The following is a 16,752-nucleotide window of genomic DNA, read 5'->3' as shown; positions in this document are numbered from 1 at the left end:
TTTTAGAGGGATTTTAGCACAAATATACCAGAAAGCACAAACATGAATGTTCATGGTGGCATTTCTATAATAGTAGAAAACAAACACATAAAATTCAGTCCAAATGTATCAGTCAGGGTTTGTTTGAAGAAGCAGAACCACTGTGAGAAATTAATGCAATAAGGGATTTATTATAGGGGATTTAACTGTATGCAATTGCAGAAGCTGGCTGCACTGTCTATGTGAAGCTGTTGTTCCTATATCTGATACTAGAGCTAAAGTCCACAGGACAGGAAGACAGGATGTGAAGTGGGGGGAGCAAAGACATACTAGAACCCACAAGGGTAGACTGGAATCTATACCAGTCTTTCCCTCCTCCCAAACCCCTGGTGACATTCATTGTGGAGTTAAACACATACCTGGCCCAAGAGTTGGAGAAGCTGAAGCTGACAATTTGAAAGGAATTGGGTAGCTATGGGCCTGCAAGGACTTCCTCCATATAAGGAAATAGGGCCACTCCTTCACTGCTACCTTCTTTACTGAGCACAAAATGTCTCTGTTTTTTCACATAACCCTGAGAGGCCCAGAGAAGTGAAGTGACCTATAGAAGCCTACTTTTAAGCAATGTCTTTCTGCATCTTTCTGCATTTCTTCTCAAGAGAGCTCATTTCAATATTTTGGATCTGAATACCTGCTATTCCTCCTCTCCAAAGGACATTCCTGACACAGGTTCTTGTGCCTGTTGCCTCTCATGATACCGTATAAGCAGGCTTAGGTAGCTTTGTAAAAACAGATCTACTTATATGATTAGCCTCCAAGGAAGTTCCTTATTCCACTGAAAATAGATGTCATCTTAGGACTGATTTCCTCCCGAATAACATAATCTTATTCTAAATTTGAACAGTGCATCCAAATGTACATTTTATTTAAATGTGAATTGCTGGCTTTGAACTAAGAACAAATTCTCAAACCTCTGTCCAAATCTGGTACCAAATTATCCATGGTTACTCTGCAACTACTAATCTAGTGGGGGAAGCACTCTTTGGCAGAAGAGGAAGTCAGTTCCCAGCTGTCATTTCTCTATTCTCAGAGACATCCAGATGAAGTTTAAATCCATTACCAAAACATAGCAATAGAATTAAAATTATTTAAGGGAGAGACTAAGTCTTTGCCAATTCATTTATTTTGAGCAATAATAATACAATAAAGTCCCAGTACTGGAAAAGAATTTGGCTAATATTCTTAAGAACAATATCACAATATGTTAACTTGAAGTGCCTTTTTCTCCCTCTGTATATAAAAGCATTGGGCCAAGGGTAATTAATCAGAAGTGAATGCAATTTTATATTAGATGTTTTGGTGTGGCTTTAGATTTTAAATAACGAATATTTTAGTTTAAATCATTTCAGTGAGTGAAAATCTGATTCAGTAAAGTAACAAATTGGAAGTTAGTGATTTTAAGTTGCAATTCTTTTCTCTGTAAAATTATTTGTCATAAAAGTCTTCATATGGTGAGTTCTACTACTGACTTTAAAATATAATTTAACTCACCAAAATACGATTCATAGTCCAGTTTTTCAGAGATGCATTTTTTTGTACAAAGTGAGATATGTTAGTATTTCTTTCATTTCTAAATTTCTTTCTCTATTCTTTTTTACTAATTTATTTTTACTGTAAGATAATTTTTTATAAATATGGTACTTACTGAGTTATATTCTGGTATGGTTATTATTCAGAAACCCCAAAAGAGAGAGAGACAAAGTTCCTCCTGCAAGGGAGCCATTGATCGCTAAAACCACCTGTCAACAGAGCATGAGACAGTTCTACATACAGGAAATAATTGACTGCTTTGACTTTCTCTTTCGTTACTCCTTTGGGTCTAGACTTGAGGAGTTAAGGTATCTAGATGTTTGTACCTGGGCTCTGGGTACCTGCCTTGAGAACTGGGTTCAAGACAGAGATTAAGGTAAGAAAGTTTATTAGGAAGTGCTTTTGGAATCAAACCAATCTATTGCTCTGGACTAGGCCAATATTATTGTTTTGTTTATTTATTAATTTATTTTTGGCTGCACTGGGTCTTCATTGCTATGTGCTGGCTTTCTCTAGTTGCTGAGAGGGGCCTACTCTCCAATTGCGATACATGGGCTTTTCACTGCAGTGGCTTCTCTTGTTGCAGAGTGTGGGCTGAAGACACAGGGGGATATAAGATCCAGCTGTTCCTTTCCATGTGGATATTCTCTTTTGAATGTTGATTTTGGAGGATATGTGTTTATTTTTATTAAAGAAGGCAACATTTTTTTAATCAAGGGCCTATAAATATTAGTGGCTAAACATTTTCAAAAATTTGAAACTCAATCACAATCTTCATTTTTAACGAGTGATTTAGAAAAACACAGCATTGTTACTGAAATAAATTTACTATGTTTTCCAGACACTGTCTTAAGAATTAAAAAACTGGTGGTTTTTACTTTTTGGAAAATACGATACATTTTCTTCTCAAAGTTTCCTTTTGTTTTTGCCTTATGCCCCTCATAGCTCTCTCCATACCCAGTGTATCACTTTCCAAAATCTGTTCTTGCTGTCAGGTAGAGATATTTAGCAACAAAGAAAAATCTAAGCAGGACCCACCCAGCTTTTATATCCTGCATGGTTGAACTTTAATGAAAGTTTGAGTTTTTCCAAAAGTCTGGTCTTCACTGACTGGGGAGGAAAACCAGTTTGGAGGAAAAGGAAAAAAAAAAGCCTTCAGCATGTGAACCATGTAATTTTATTTGAACTCAGGAATTCCAAAAATACTTGCTTATTGAAAATACAGTTATGTTTTTGTGTTTAAACTTGTTATGGAGAAGGATAAATGCTAGTTCTTTCCTCCACTACTTTTTCTCATAAACCTAAAAAAAAAAATCAAAGCTGAGTGGCTGGGCAGAAAAATAATATGGAGGGGATGATTCGGACCATGTTCTGTCCTGAAACCTATGCCTTCCTTGGGAGATCTGTATCTACTTTGTGGGATCTACTGAGTCCCACTCAGCTTCAGATAACCCTTTCCCCCTCTGATGAGAATTCAGGGCTCCCTCTGGCCCGGTCTTCAAGACTAGCTGGCTCACTGTTCTAGTTGCTGACGCCAGCGTAAATGCTGTGCCAGTAGCAAGACTAGAACTTCTGGGTTCCTGCAGGGCAAACTGGCCAGGCAGAACATTTTAAGGTCTGATTAGGTTTAAGGGGATCCAGTGCTAAGAATAATATTAATAACTAGCATTTTGGGGAATATATACTATGTGTCAGTCGCAATACTGGGTGTTTGTTGTTGTTGTTGTTGTTTTCTAATGTGAATTACCTTATTTAATCCCCACAACAATCCTTTGTGGAATTTGACGCTTAGGGAAGCTTAAGAACCCAGAGTTTGAAACCAATCAGCCTGTCTCCAGAGCTCTTGATCTTCTTCCCTATTTTGTGAGCCCTGACATTTATTAATGGGTCTCCATGTACTAGACTGGAATCTCAGGCACCAGTGTAGCAGATGCTATTGGTGCCCTGCCCATGTCTCCTTGAGGCTGTACCAGCAACTGCACCACCCATCAGTGACTTTCTCTAGTGATTAGAGGTCCAGCTGTGAGTATGAAGGCTGGGTGTGTGGAGATTTAATGCCTCCCAGAAGCAGCCCTTAACTAATGATTGGTAGGAGCTGGTTTATAAATCTCCGGCGCCCTTGCTTCTCAGATGCAGTAATTCAGAAGTATGGGATCGACACTTTTTCCCAGAATTCCCCAAAGGGACTAAGCACCCGTTACCCATATTGCTCGTGTGCTTGAAAACACTCTCCTCATTGGTTGTCTTCCCATCCTTGCTTATTTCCCTGCTGGGCATTTCCTAATACCAACACCCAAATGAACTATTGGCATGTGTATTCTTGTTGGCTTCTAGGGGAACCAAAACGAAGACAAGGAGTAAAGGAAAGGAGGGTCTGTGAAGAAGGAGAAGGCAGGTGGAGGAGCTGCTGCATTTCTGCAAAGAGCACGGGGTTGCTTCTGTAGAAAGCAGCCTCGTAGGTTCCCTGCTCTTGAAGGTGACAGTGTCTTTGTGAGACATGAGAGAAAGGTTTCAAAGGATTATTGAATATTGACACGCCAGATGGTTCTTCTACGGCTCGGTCGGTGGGATGTTTGTCAGAGGTCTCTTTTGCTCCACTGCTTTTAAGTGTACATTTGCCTAGCGTTTTAGTTGGAAGTAAGAGAAACTTCCCTGGTGGCTCAGATGGTAAAAGAATCTGCCTGCAATGCAGGAGACCTGGGTTTGATCCCTGGGTTGGAAGGATCCCCTGGAGAAGGGAATGGCAACCCACTCCAGTATTCTTGCCTGGAGAAACCCATGGACAGAGGAGCCTGGGGGTTACAGTCCATGGGTTCACAAAGAGTTGGACACAACTGAAGCGACTTAGCACAAACGCACAACAGGTAAACTGTTTTTTATTTCCTTGATCATGGAAGGATGTGGGCTTAAATAACAAATATATACAGGCAGTGGCCAGCCTCTTCCAATACACCTGGCTGATAGAAGGTGTTTCCTTCTACCTGGTTAAGGGAAAAACCTGGAGGGAGCTCTTGCCACCTTTGTCAGTTTTCTTGTCTTTATTACAGAGGGGACAACCTCTGAGAACAGTGAACTTGCTTGGAATTGGGAAAGTGTAGGTTGAGGGGAGAAATTATAATGCTCCCTTCCTCAGGGTCCTGCAGAAATTGCTCTCTGCTGGGAAGCAACAGACAGTGCAGCACACACACAATCAAATCCCAAGGGCCTTTCACAGGAAATAACCTGCATTTGCTCACTTTCTAAAAATGCCCACCAGGCAGGGGAGAGTCTTCCTTTGGTGAATCATGTATTGAATGATGTGGTGCATTAATGTTGTTGAAATACTATCCAACTGCTAAAAGGCTAATTCCTTGATTCACTTTATAGATTCAACATCCTACCTAAGTGATGCAATTCCTTCTTCCCTCTCTTCCATCCACTGCTTATTAATAGTTTCACATGACCTTTTGGATAGATCCAACCAGTCCATCCTAAAGTTGTTAAGTGTTCATGTTCTGGGTTCAAGTTTTGACTCCACCACTTCCTTCTTTACTCTGAACCTTGAGCTTTTCTGAGCCTTAGTTTCTTCATCTGTAAAATAAGGATAATAATAGCTACCTCATATGATTGTTAGGATGATAAACATTAAGTATTATAAAGGCTTAGAGCAGTATCTAGCACATAATGAGAGCTGAATACTAGTTATTATTATTATTATCATTTATTATTATTATTAGTGTAATTATCATTATTATTAGTGTAATAGCACTAATCATTAGGAAGTTCTTTGTGTCTAATGCAAAATATGCTTCTAAGGGCATAGATTACTCTGACCTTTCAGTCTCCAGCATCATTAAAAAAAAGAATCTGATAAGATAGATATTAGCATCTCCACCCCACAGACGAGGAACAGTTAAACGTAGTTTAGAGGACTAGCAAGGCAACACAAAGGTGATGAACAGGGCCAAGTAGTCCATAAACATGGGCTCCACTCACTCATGAGGACCACTATTGAATGACCTACGGTTACTTCAACCTCTTGGTATCCTCTGGCCTCTACAGTGGAGTTGTTACACCCGTTGGATAGCTCTTTCACCAGGAAATCAAGAAAATTCAGATTTGCTGGAAGAGGGTTCATGCCCACCCTTCCTGAGAATCCAGTGCACCAGGATTTTGACTTGTTTGTATGTTGATAGGGGAACTGTATAGAGATTCTAGCCTATATACAGAGTACAGACAGAAGGCACTTTAGCTTTTAACTCCTAATCAACCCTTTATTAACTCTTATTAATATGCATGAGAATCCTGTGGGTATTTATTTAAAATGTTAATTCTTGGGGCACACCGTGAAGGGATTCTGACTCAGGAAGCCTGGGATTTGGTCATGGAATCTGCATTTTGTATTGTTTTGTGTGTGGCAGATTCTCTTTTCTTTTTTAAATTGAAGGATAGTTATATACAATATTACATGTTACAGGTGTATAATATAGTGATTCACTATTTTAAAGGTTATACTCCATTTATGGTTATCATAACCTACTGGCTATATTCTTTGTGCTGTACAATATATCCTTGTAGCTTATTTTATATATAATAGTTTATAGATATCTGCATTTTAAGTGTATCTCCAGACAGTTCTGATGAAGGTAATAAGTGGACCACAATTTGGGAATACTGATCTCCTCAATAACAAATTAACATACAAAATAGCTATTTTTTCTGATTAAAAAAGAAAAATATTACTATTTTTCTGCTTATAAAAGAAAAAAAAAACCAGAAAATGCCAAGAATGATAAAGAAAAGAAATCTATGCATAATTATATTTTCTAGAGATGAGTACTGCAAGTATTTTGGTGACTTTCTCTTTAGTTTTATTTTTTAATGTGTAGCCACTTTTTCATATCCTGTAGTACTTATAATCAAGTGTATTAAATGTGGTTTCATAGATATGTTCCTTTTATATTAAGTCTTTAGTGGTTTTATAAATTAATTTTGTGTATTAAATATATGTAAACTTACTCTATGAAATCTATTTATATTCTTGTCGAGGCTGGAGATCGGACTAGATAATATTTCAGACCCATTCTGATCTCATACTTGTGAGATTCGTGTAATTCTTTGAGTGTAAGAACTAACCCTGTTCAAACTTGATACAGAATCTAAAATTACATTCTCCAAAATGTAAGCTCAAAGATTTGCTCTTGAGCTTTGTCTTTCTCTACAGATCTGCTGATGTGACATTGTATCAAAGATAATAATAACATTTGTTCAAAGATGATATACACATGCCAACAACTATGTAAAAAGCTGTTCAATATCACTAATCATCAGAGAAATTAAAATCAAAACCCAAAATGGATATTATCTCACATCCTTGAAGATAGCTACTATTAAAGAAGCAGAAAATAGCAAGTGTTGGTGAGGATGTGGAGAAATTAAAACCCTGTGCACTGTTGTCTGGATTGAAAAATGGTACAACCTCTATGAAAAAAAGTATTGGAAGTTCCTCAAAAAATTACAAATGGCACTACCATATGATCCAGTCATCCCATTTCTGGGTATATATCTAAAGGAATTGAAAGCAGGAACTTGAACAGATGTTTGTGCACCAAAGTTCCCAGCAGCTTTATTCACAGTAGCCAAAGTGTAGAAACAACCCAAGCATCCACATATGGATGAATGGATAAACAGAATGTGTAATATATTTATACAATAGGCTATTTGCCTTAAAAAAGAATGACATACTATCTCATGCTACATACAACATGAATGAATCTTAAGGACATCATACTAAGTGAAACAAGCCAGTTGCGAAAAAGACAATTATTGTATAATTCTATTTATATGAGGTGGAAACTAAACTAGTCAAACTCACAGAAACAGAAATTAGAATGGTGGTTATTAGGGGCTGGGAGGCAGGGGGAAAGAGAAGCTATTGTTGACAAGATATATAGTTTCAGTTTTGCAAAATGGAAAAGTTCTGGTGATCTGTTTCAGACAGGGTGAATATACTAAAAATAGTTCAGTTCAGTTGCTCAGTAATGTCCAACTCTTTGTGACCTCATGGACTGCAGCACTCCAGGCTTTCCTGTCCATCACGAATTCCCGGAGCTTAGAACTCCCGGAGCTTATTCAAACTCATGTCTATCGAGTCGGTGATGCCATCCAACCATCTCATCGTTTTTCGTCCCCTTCTCCTCCTGCCTTCGATCTTTCCCAGCATTAGGGTCTTTTCCAATGAGTCAATTCTTCACATCAGGTGACCAAAGTATTGGAGTTTCAGCTTCAGCATCAGTCCTTCCAAAGAATATTCAGGACTGATTTCCTTTAGGATTGACTGGTTGGATCTCCTTGCAGTCCAAGGGACTCTCAAGAATCTTTTCCAACACCACAGTTCAAAAGCATCAGTTCTTTGGCACTCAGCCTTCTTTCTGGTCCAACTTACACCCATACATGACTACTGGAAAAACCATAACTTTGAGTAGACAGAACTTTGTTGGCAAAGTAATGTTTCTGCTTTCTAATATGCTGTCTAGATTTGTCATAGCATTTCTTCCAAGGAGCAAGCATCTTTTAATTTCATGGCTGCAGTCACCCTCTGCAGTGATTTTGGAGCCCCCCAAAATAAAGTCTGTCACTGTTCCCATTGTTTCCGAATCTATTTGCTATGAAGTGATGGGTCTGGATGCCATGATCTTAGTTTTTTGAATGTTGAGTTTTAAGCCAACTTTTTCACTCTCCTCTTTCACCTTCATCAAGAGGCTCTTTAGTTCCTCTTCACTTTCTGCCATAAGAGTGGTGTCATCTGCATATCTGAAGTTATTGATATTTCTCCCCGCAATTTTGATTCCACCCTGTCATTCATCCAGCCCGGCATTTTGCATGATGTACTCTGCACATAAGTTAAGTAAGCAAGGTGACAATATGCAGCCTTGATGTACTCCTTTCCCAATTTGGAACTATTCTGTTGTTCCATATCTGGTTCTAACTGTTGCTTCTTGACCTGCATACAGGTTTCTCAGGAGGCAGGTAAGATGGTCTGGCATTTCCATCTTTTTAAGAATTTTCCAGTTTGTTGTGATCTACACTGTCAATGATGCAGAAGTAGATGTTTTTCTGGAATCTCTTGCTTTTTCTATGATCCAACAGATGTTGGTAATTTGATCTCTGGTTCCTCTGCAATTTCCAAATCCAGCTTGAACATCTGGAAATTCTCAGTTCATGCACTGTTGAAGCCTAGCTTGGAGAATCTTATTTGCATCTATTGAGTTCAGTCAGTTCAGTCGCTCAGTTGCGTCCGACTCTTTGCGACCCCATGAATTGCAGCATGCCAGGCCTCCCTGTCCATCACCAACTCCCGGAGTCCACCCAAACCCATGTCCATCGAGTCAGTGATGCCATCCAACCATCTCATCCTCTATCGTCCCCTTCTTCTCCTGCCCTCAATCTTTCCCAGCATTAAGGTCTTTTCAAATGAGTCAGCTCTCTGCATCAGGTGGCCAAAGTATTGGAGTTTCTGCTTCAACGTCAGTCCTTCCAATGAACATGCAGGACTGATCTCCTTTAGGATGAACTGGTTGAATCTCCTTGCAGTACAAGGGACTCTCAAGAATATTCTACAACACCACAGTTCAAAAGCATCAATTCTTCGGGGCTCAGCTTTCCTTATAGTCCAACTCTCACATCCACACATGACCACTGGAAAAACAATAGCCTTGACTAGCCAGACCTTTGTTGGCAAAATAATGTCTCTGCTTTGTAATATGCTGTCTAGGTTGGTTATAACTTTCCTTCCAAGGAGTTAGTGTCTTTTAATTTCATGGCTGCAATCACCATCTGCAATGATTGCATCCATTAAGGCTTATTAATAATAAGCCATTCTGGCTTTATGGTTAATTAAATGATTCTTAGCAAAATTTAACACTGTTTACTGTGAGAAGGACTTTGGACAAGGTAGACTGGTTAATCACATTTTCATTTACTGAAATTTTAAAAACTTTAAATGTTTTACTTTTTAAATCAATATTTCAACCATATGGAAAAGTAGAGTGAATAACATGTTGAGTTCCCTAGTAGTCATCATTTAGCTTCAAATATAATCAAGTCATGGCCAAATTTGTTTCATACATACTTCCACCTTCTCCTATCACCCTCAGATTTTCTTGAAGCACAACCCAGGCATCGTATTATTTCAGCTGAGATATTATCAATCTTCAGGAGGGCATAAATGCTAATCAAGAATCCATCCCAGAAGCAAATACATTAGCAAATATAAATACAAAAATATCATACAATTTTAGTATATGTGCTCCTGAAGTGAGCACCAAAATTATCATACAAAAATACAAAAATGCATATACAAAAATATCATAAAGTTGAATGTTTAAAGCATATTAAACAATCCAAAACTAAAGCAGTATCATATTCAATGAATATTGTGATAGGCTCTTATAGAGGTCCCACCAAGTTGGGAGTGGTGTGTGCAGAATCAGAATCCAGTCAGTTATGTACCGTCATAAGAAGTCTGTGAATGTGTGAAGAGCAGAGAGCCTACTTTTAGTTTGATGACTCAGAGTGCTTTTCCTCCTAATCCTTCTCTCGCCAGTCTTGCGACAGTGCCTGAAGCTCCACATTACTACATTGCTCTCTTTGATTTGCCTGTACTGTAGGCCTCACTTAAAGCTGAAAAGTGGGGCATTATCAATCATTAGCAACTTAACCTTGTCTTATGGAATTTTTTCTCGTTACAAAAGTAATATGTATTCTTTATAGACAATTTGGAAAACACAAAAAAGCCTCCCAAAGAATATAAAAAAGCTCCCATAATCAGGGGTCAACACCAATATTTTAGTGATTTTCTTCCATTATCTCCTAGGCAATTTTAAACATTTTTTTCATGAACATGGGATATTTTATATACCGCCTTTTTTTTCTGCTTTCATTAGTTCATAATATATACTGAATATACTTCTATGTGATTAAATTTTCTTCCCCATCATAACTTTTTATTTTTGCAAAACATTTCATTGTAAGGAAGGACTATAACTAATGTCTTTTGAAGGACATTTAGATTATTTCCTCTTAGCTACACCTTTGTGGGGTACATTCTTAAAGCTAAACTCTGTACATACTGGTGTTTATTTCTTAGAAAATCACCAAAGGAAAAGAAATTGTTGGTTCCAAAGGTTGCATATCTCTAAGCTCTCTCTCTCTCTTTTTAAAAATGTAATACCAGCTATTCTTTGAGCTTCCCTGGTGGCTTAGACAGTAAAGAATCTGCCTGCAGTGTGGGAGGCCTGGGCTCTATCCCTGGTTTGGGAAGATCCTCTGGAGAAAGGCATGACAACCCACTCCAGTGTTCTTGCCTGGAGAATCTTAATGGACAGAGGAGCCTGGCAGGCTACAGTTCATGGGGTCGCAGAGAGTCGGACACAGCTGAGCGACTAAGCACACAGCACACCAGCTACTCTTTAGAAAAACTGCACCAACTATTCTTCCAGCAACAGTGTATAAATGTACCTCTGTTCCTGTGTCTCAACACTATTGCTTGTAATTAAAAAGAGTCCATTAGTTTGATACGTGAAACCTTGTACCTATTAGATTTCCCTTACACTTCAGTGGTAGAGTCAGACATCCTGGAATGTGAAGTCAAGTGGGCCTTAGAAAGCATCACTATGAACAAAGCTAGTGGAGGTGATGGAATTCCAGTTGAGCTATTTCAAATCCTGAAAGATGATGCTGTGAAAGTGCTGCACTCAATATGCCAGCAAATTTGGAAAACTCAGCAGTGGCCACAGGACTGGAAAAGGTCAGTTTTCATTCCAATCCCTAAGAAAGGCAATCCCAAAGAATGCTCAAACTACCACACAATTGCACTCATCTCACATGCTAGTAAAGTAATGCTCAAATTCTCCAAGCCAGGCTTCAGCAATACGTGAACCGAGAACTTCCAGATGTTCAAGCTGGTTTTAGAAAAGGCAGAGGAACCAGAGATCAAATTGCCAACATCCACTGGATCATTGAAAAAGCAAGAGAGTTCCAGAAAAACATATATTTCTGCTTTATTGACTACGCCAAAGCCTTCGACTGTGTGGATCATAATAAACTGTGGAAAATTCTGAAAGAGATAGGAATACCACACCACCTGAACTACCTTCTGAGAGATCTGTATGCAGGTCAGGAAGCAACAGTTAGAACTAGACATGGAACAACAGACTGGTTCCAAATAGGAAAAGGAGTACATCAAGGCTGTATATTGTCACCCTGCTTATTTAACTTATATACAGAGTACATCATGAGAAACGCTGGGCTGGAGGAAGCACAAGCTGGAATCAAGATTGCCAAGAGAAATATCAATAACCTCAGATAAGCAGATGACACCACCCTTGTGGCAGAAAGTGAAGAAGAACTAAAGAGCCTCTTGATGAAAGTGAAAGAGGAGAGTGAAAAAGTTGGCTTAAAGCTCAACATTCAGAAAACAAAGATCATGGCATCCGGTCCCATCACTTCATGGAAAATAGATGGGGAAACAGTGGAAACAGTGACTTTATTTTTCTGGGCTCCAAAATTATTGCAGATGGTGATTGCAGCCATGAAATTAAAAGACACTTACTCCTTGGAAGGAAAGTTATGACCAAACTAGAGAGCATGTTAAAAAGCAGAGACATTACTTTGCCTACAAAGGTCCATCTAGTCAAGGCTATGGTTTTTCCAGTAGTCATGGTTGGATGTGAGAGTTGGACTGTAAATAAAGCTGAGCACCGAAGAATTGATGCTTTTGAACTGTGGTGTTGGAGAAGACTCTTGAGAGTTCCTTGGACTGCAAGGAGATCCAACCAGTCCATCCTAAAGGAGATCAGTCCTGGGTGTTCATTGGAAGGACTGATGCTGAGGCTGAAACTCCAATACTTTGGCCACCTCATGCGAAGAGTTGACTCATTGGAAAAGACCCTGATGCTGGGAGGGATTGGGGGCAGGAGGAGAAGGGGTCGACAGAAGTTGAGATGGCTGGATGGCATCACCGACTCGATGGGCATGAGTCTGAGTAAACTCCGGGAGTTTGTGATGGACAGGGAGGCCTGGCGTGCTGCGATTCATGGGGTCGCAAAGAGTCGGACACGACTGAGCGACTGAACTGAACTGAACTGAACACTTTAGTATTAGCTCAGAATAGAGTTCAATAAGTTTGACTTGAAAGTGACAGTGGTGTGCGGAAAGGAAGAGAAGGTACATCCAGAGCATAGGAATTGCTAGTGTGTTTTACAGATTAATGCTAGACTGTGATATCTGAAAGTTGGAAAATCCCATTCATAGGGTTTCTATCACAATGGAGGGGGGACTCTTAAGTAAGGGGGTTGTAGAGAGAGTCAGATATTTCACTTCTCCCCTGACAGGGAGAAAGGGCTATTGGATCTCACTGCCTGGAGCAACTACCACAGGTCAGTTCAATCTAGAGATCACTAGATCTGTAGAAGGAAGACCAGTTCTTTTCAGAACTGGTGACTTTAGGCATGTCCACCACTCTGGTCCTGTTAACATCACACCAATATTACCTACCTTGAAGATTAGCTGTGGAACAAAATCAAGTCATGCATTTGAAAATATTTTGCAATCCTTAAATGCTACAAAGGAGTGTGTTAGGGAAATTATATTATAAATCAGCAAATAAAGTTAAAACTGAATGCAATGAAAAGTACTTACAAGTTCCTTAAACTGTGTGTGAGTGCAGTTAAATGCTAACATTTAGGAGGCACGTGAGAACAAAGACCCTCTGAAGGAGAGCTGGGAGAAATACACCCTCAGGAAATTTTCAAGTGGAATTCGTGCCCTCTAACTTAACTTTAATTTCCTCTCTCTTTCTGCCAAATGCATAACTGAATCTGAGAATGTTAGATGACTGTATGATGCATCTGTGTTATTTTTCTACAATTTTATATTAGCAAGTCAAGAAACTGCTCTGGGCCTCTTTATTTGTCTAATGGTGCAGTTTAGTTTTATCAGGGTTTCATCCAAAACTTCCTTTGACAAATATTTTCAGTTTACTAGCCTTACTATTTAATATGTTCCAGGCTGCTATGCTGTTTGTTGGGAAAAAAACACCAGGAAGGAGACACAGTCTGGCCACAAAAGGCTGGTGAGTGGTGAGCCAGTTTAAACTTTGCTTTGAGGAATCCTGGATTCTTTGATCACCTTCTGGGGAATGCAGTGAATGTTTAGGAAAATTATGGAAAGTTACATATTTTGCTATGAGTACCAGCTAAAATACTACATCTGATATGGATTAAGTTACTTTTTTCCTTTCTTGCTGTTTATTTATTCATGTGAGTTAACTTAAAAAAAAAACACTTGAGCTAACTCTTAAAAAAACCCAAACTTTTAATTGAAACACAGGGAAAAATTCAGACTGTACAAAGACGCAGATAATGATAAAAAAGTCTTTTAATCCAGAACCCCATTCCCCTACTCCACATTCCCTCGCCACTCCTGCATCCTCCTTTTCAGAGGTAATCCCAGGGTCAACGCGTAAAGGAACTCTTACTGTTAAGGTGATCCCTGGGGTCCAAAAAATTAAACATCGAACTACAAAATCGCTAAAGGCGGTTCCAGTTCCAATATTAAATCACATACTCTATTGAGAGTGCAAAAGAGAAAGCCTTGCCTTGTCTAACATTATGGTTGGTAAATGGACACAAGATTGCAAACCGAATTTAAAAATATACACTACATTTACAACTCCTGAAGGACAGAGAACAGGATTCAGGCACTTTCACGGCAAGTGGTTTATTTATGATTTGAAATAAAGGCCCCCTCTAGGGTGTAAACTCCATGAGGGCAGGAACTTCACCACCAGCTTTCATTGCAGATCTTGGCATACAACAAGGGTTCACTGGACGAGGGGGACCCCACAACCCTGCACAGAGACCGCGGCCCACAAGCCAGGACAGGAACTGGAGCAGCAAACGTCACGTGAGTCGCCCTCCCCTGCACGTGCCCCCTGACCCAGGCGAAGCAGCTCCGGACCCACTCCCACCAGAGACTTCACCAATCACGGAAGGAAAGTTAAATTTGGCCAGGCAAGGGGCGGTCCCAGATCGTAGTCGCCGAGTAGCTGCGTCTTGCCAGCTCGGCCCACTTGTCGCCGAGTCTCAGGCACTAGTCCTGCCTGCCAGCCCGGACTATACACCCTACATGGCAATTGGGAGGCGCAGAGGAGCCAGAGGAGGGCAAAGCGCATGCGTGTTGAGCTGAAGCCCAAGGCGGAGTTTCAGACAGCAGAGGGGAGCGAAGATACCTCCAGTACGCACGCGCGCAGCAGCCCTCCCAGGCAAGACACACGCGGCGCGGCGTGGTGACGCCAGTGCGGCCCGAGGAAGGGGCGGGGCCAGGGCCGGGGCGGGACTTCCAGCTCCTCCCGCCCCCTCTCCATCCAGACTCTCCCTCCGCCTCCTACCCCGACACTGGGCCCCGTCTGCGCTGGGTTGCCTTCGTCGCTTAGCGTAGTGTCGGCCTGGCCCGGCCCGGCCAGAGGGCAGATGCCCGGAGCTGCCACCGGCGCCGCCGCCGACTCGGCCGGTGGCGGTGTGGGAGACGGGCGTCCGACCCTGGGCCGCTGAGTGTGACGGACGGGGCCGGGGGCCGCCTGGCGCCGCGGCGTCTGAGGCTCCGCGCGGACCATGTATTTCCTGAGTGGCTGGCCCAAGAGGCTGCTCTGCCCTTTGGGGAGCCCGGCCGAGGCGCCTTTCCACGTTCAGTCCGACCCCCAGAGGACTTTCTTCGCCGTACTGGCCCCAGCTCGCCTCAGCATCTGGTACAGTCGGGTAAGTAGAGCCTCTCGCCGCTTCCTCCCGGCTTCCCGGCACAATCCCGCCCCCAACTTCCACCCAGAGTCTGGGACCCCTGCCCCTTCGCACCAGACCCACTCGTCTTCGCCGTCCTTGTTCCACCCCCTTGGCTGCGCGAACCCCCGGATCTGGACACGTCCTCTGGCCAGGGCTCCGGAGTGGATGCCGTCGCTGCTGCCCCAAATCCCTGCACCTCCCTGCGTTGGGCCGGCGGCCGCGCACAGTGCGGACCCCACGCGCTCCTTCGGCCGAGTCCAGACTTTCCTTCCTCTCTCTTCCCCCATTCGCCGAGGAACAAATTTGTTTAAACTTTCCACAATTAGGAATCTGGTCGCTGTTGTATTCCTAGTCCTACCTTGCTTTAAAGGCCATTGTTTTGAAGTTGGGGAAAGCCTGTTGGGCTTTACCCAGTCAGTGCCAGACTTGACATGCGGTGATAACATTTCTAGCAACTACAGCCAGAGTTGTTTTTTTTTTTTAACTGAAGGTCTGGTAACCCAATTCCTCGCTTTACCCCAACTTCTCTCCACTTTTAGGTCAGTTATTTTCTCTGCAGCTCTTGGACTCTTCTGTAGAGAATTATAGGGGGGTTAGTAGGAGCGGAAGTGGGACTCAATCTGTCCGCTAGCCTCCTGGTACTCGCACCTGGAAGTAATAAGATTTGGGAAGCGCTTGAACCGGTGTTATGTTTTTGCTTTATGTGAATCGTGCTTTTTTATTTCTTGTATCTAATTAGTGAGTGGTTGAAAGAATAACTTAAAAAATAAGTGTTGGATTTCCTTATTTTTCTTGAACGCTGCTACAGGTCTGTTTATAAGCAACAGAATAGAGGATAAAAATTTCCCCCCACCCTCCCAAGAGAAGGCGGTGCTAATCTATGTCAGAGTGAAGTTGTTATCCGTTGAAAGCTGATTTTTACCAGGTGGAAATAGGTTTCGACCTTAGCTTTGTTAGATACATGTGAAATACTGGGTTTAATCAAATTAGTTAAAACTGTCACATCTGTGTGACTGTTTGAATGCCTGTAAGGCGCTTGACTATCCTCACACACAGCCCTGGTAAAAGTAATGATGAGATTTAGGTATTTCTGGTATCTTTTATATGACTGAAATAGTTAGGTTTTAAATTATAGTGTTTGCCATAAAGTTTCGGCTGATTTAATTTTTAAATACATCTCAGAACAAAACAGGGCTTTGTGTTGTTTTGTTGTCACAAACAACAATGTGACACTTCTGTCTGGTGCTTGATTGCATGTTTTTATGTATTGCATATCATCTGGTTCTTAAATGAGATACTGATTCATTTACATCATGTATGCCACTTGAGTAATTTCTTTTTTTGTTTGTATATATTATTTTTAAGG

At 41.1% G+C, this 16,752-nt stretch overlaps 1 protein-coding gene across 3 annotated transcripts in view; it reads left to right on the top strand.

The window, feature by feature from the left end:
* Positions 1–14,988: 14,988 nt before the first annotated feature.
* Positions 14,989–16,752, top strand: part of RIC1 (RIC1 homolog, RAB6A GEF complex partner 1) — a 144,682-nt gene continuing 142,918 nt past the window's right edge. For all 3 annotated transcript variants that reach the window (XM_065908324.1, XM_065908325.1, XM_065908323.1), the window contains exon 1: positions 14,989–15,365. In XM_065908324.1, coding sequence (XP_065764396.1) covers positions 15,222–15,365 — 144 coding nt within the window. In that variant the 5' untranslated portion in view covers positions 14,989–15,221. The remainder of the gene's footprint in view (positions 15,366–16,752) is intronic.

The sequence above is a fragment of the Muntiacus reevesi genome, chromosome 17 (genome assembly GCF_963930625.1).
Source record: "Muntiacus reevesi chromosome 17, mMunRee1.1, whole genome shotgun sequence".
Classification (NCBI taxonomy): Eukaryota; Metazoa; Chordata; class Mammalia; order Artiodactyla; family Cervidae; genus Muntiacus; species Muntiacus reevesi.
Note: the sequence above shows the minus strand (reverse complement) of the source record. Positions and strands in the feature narration are given on the sequence as shown.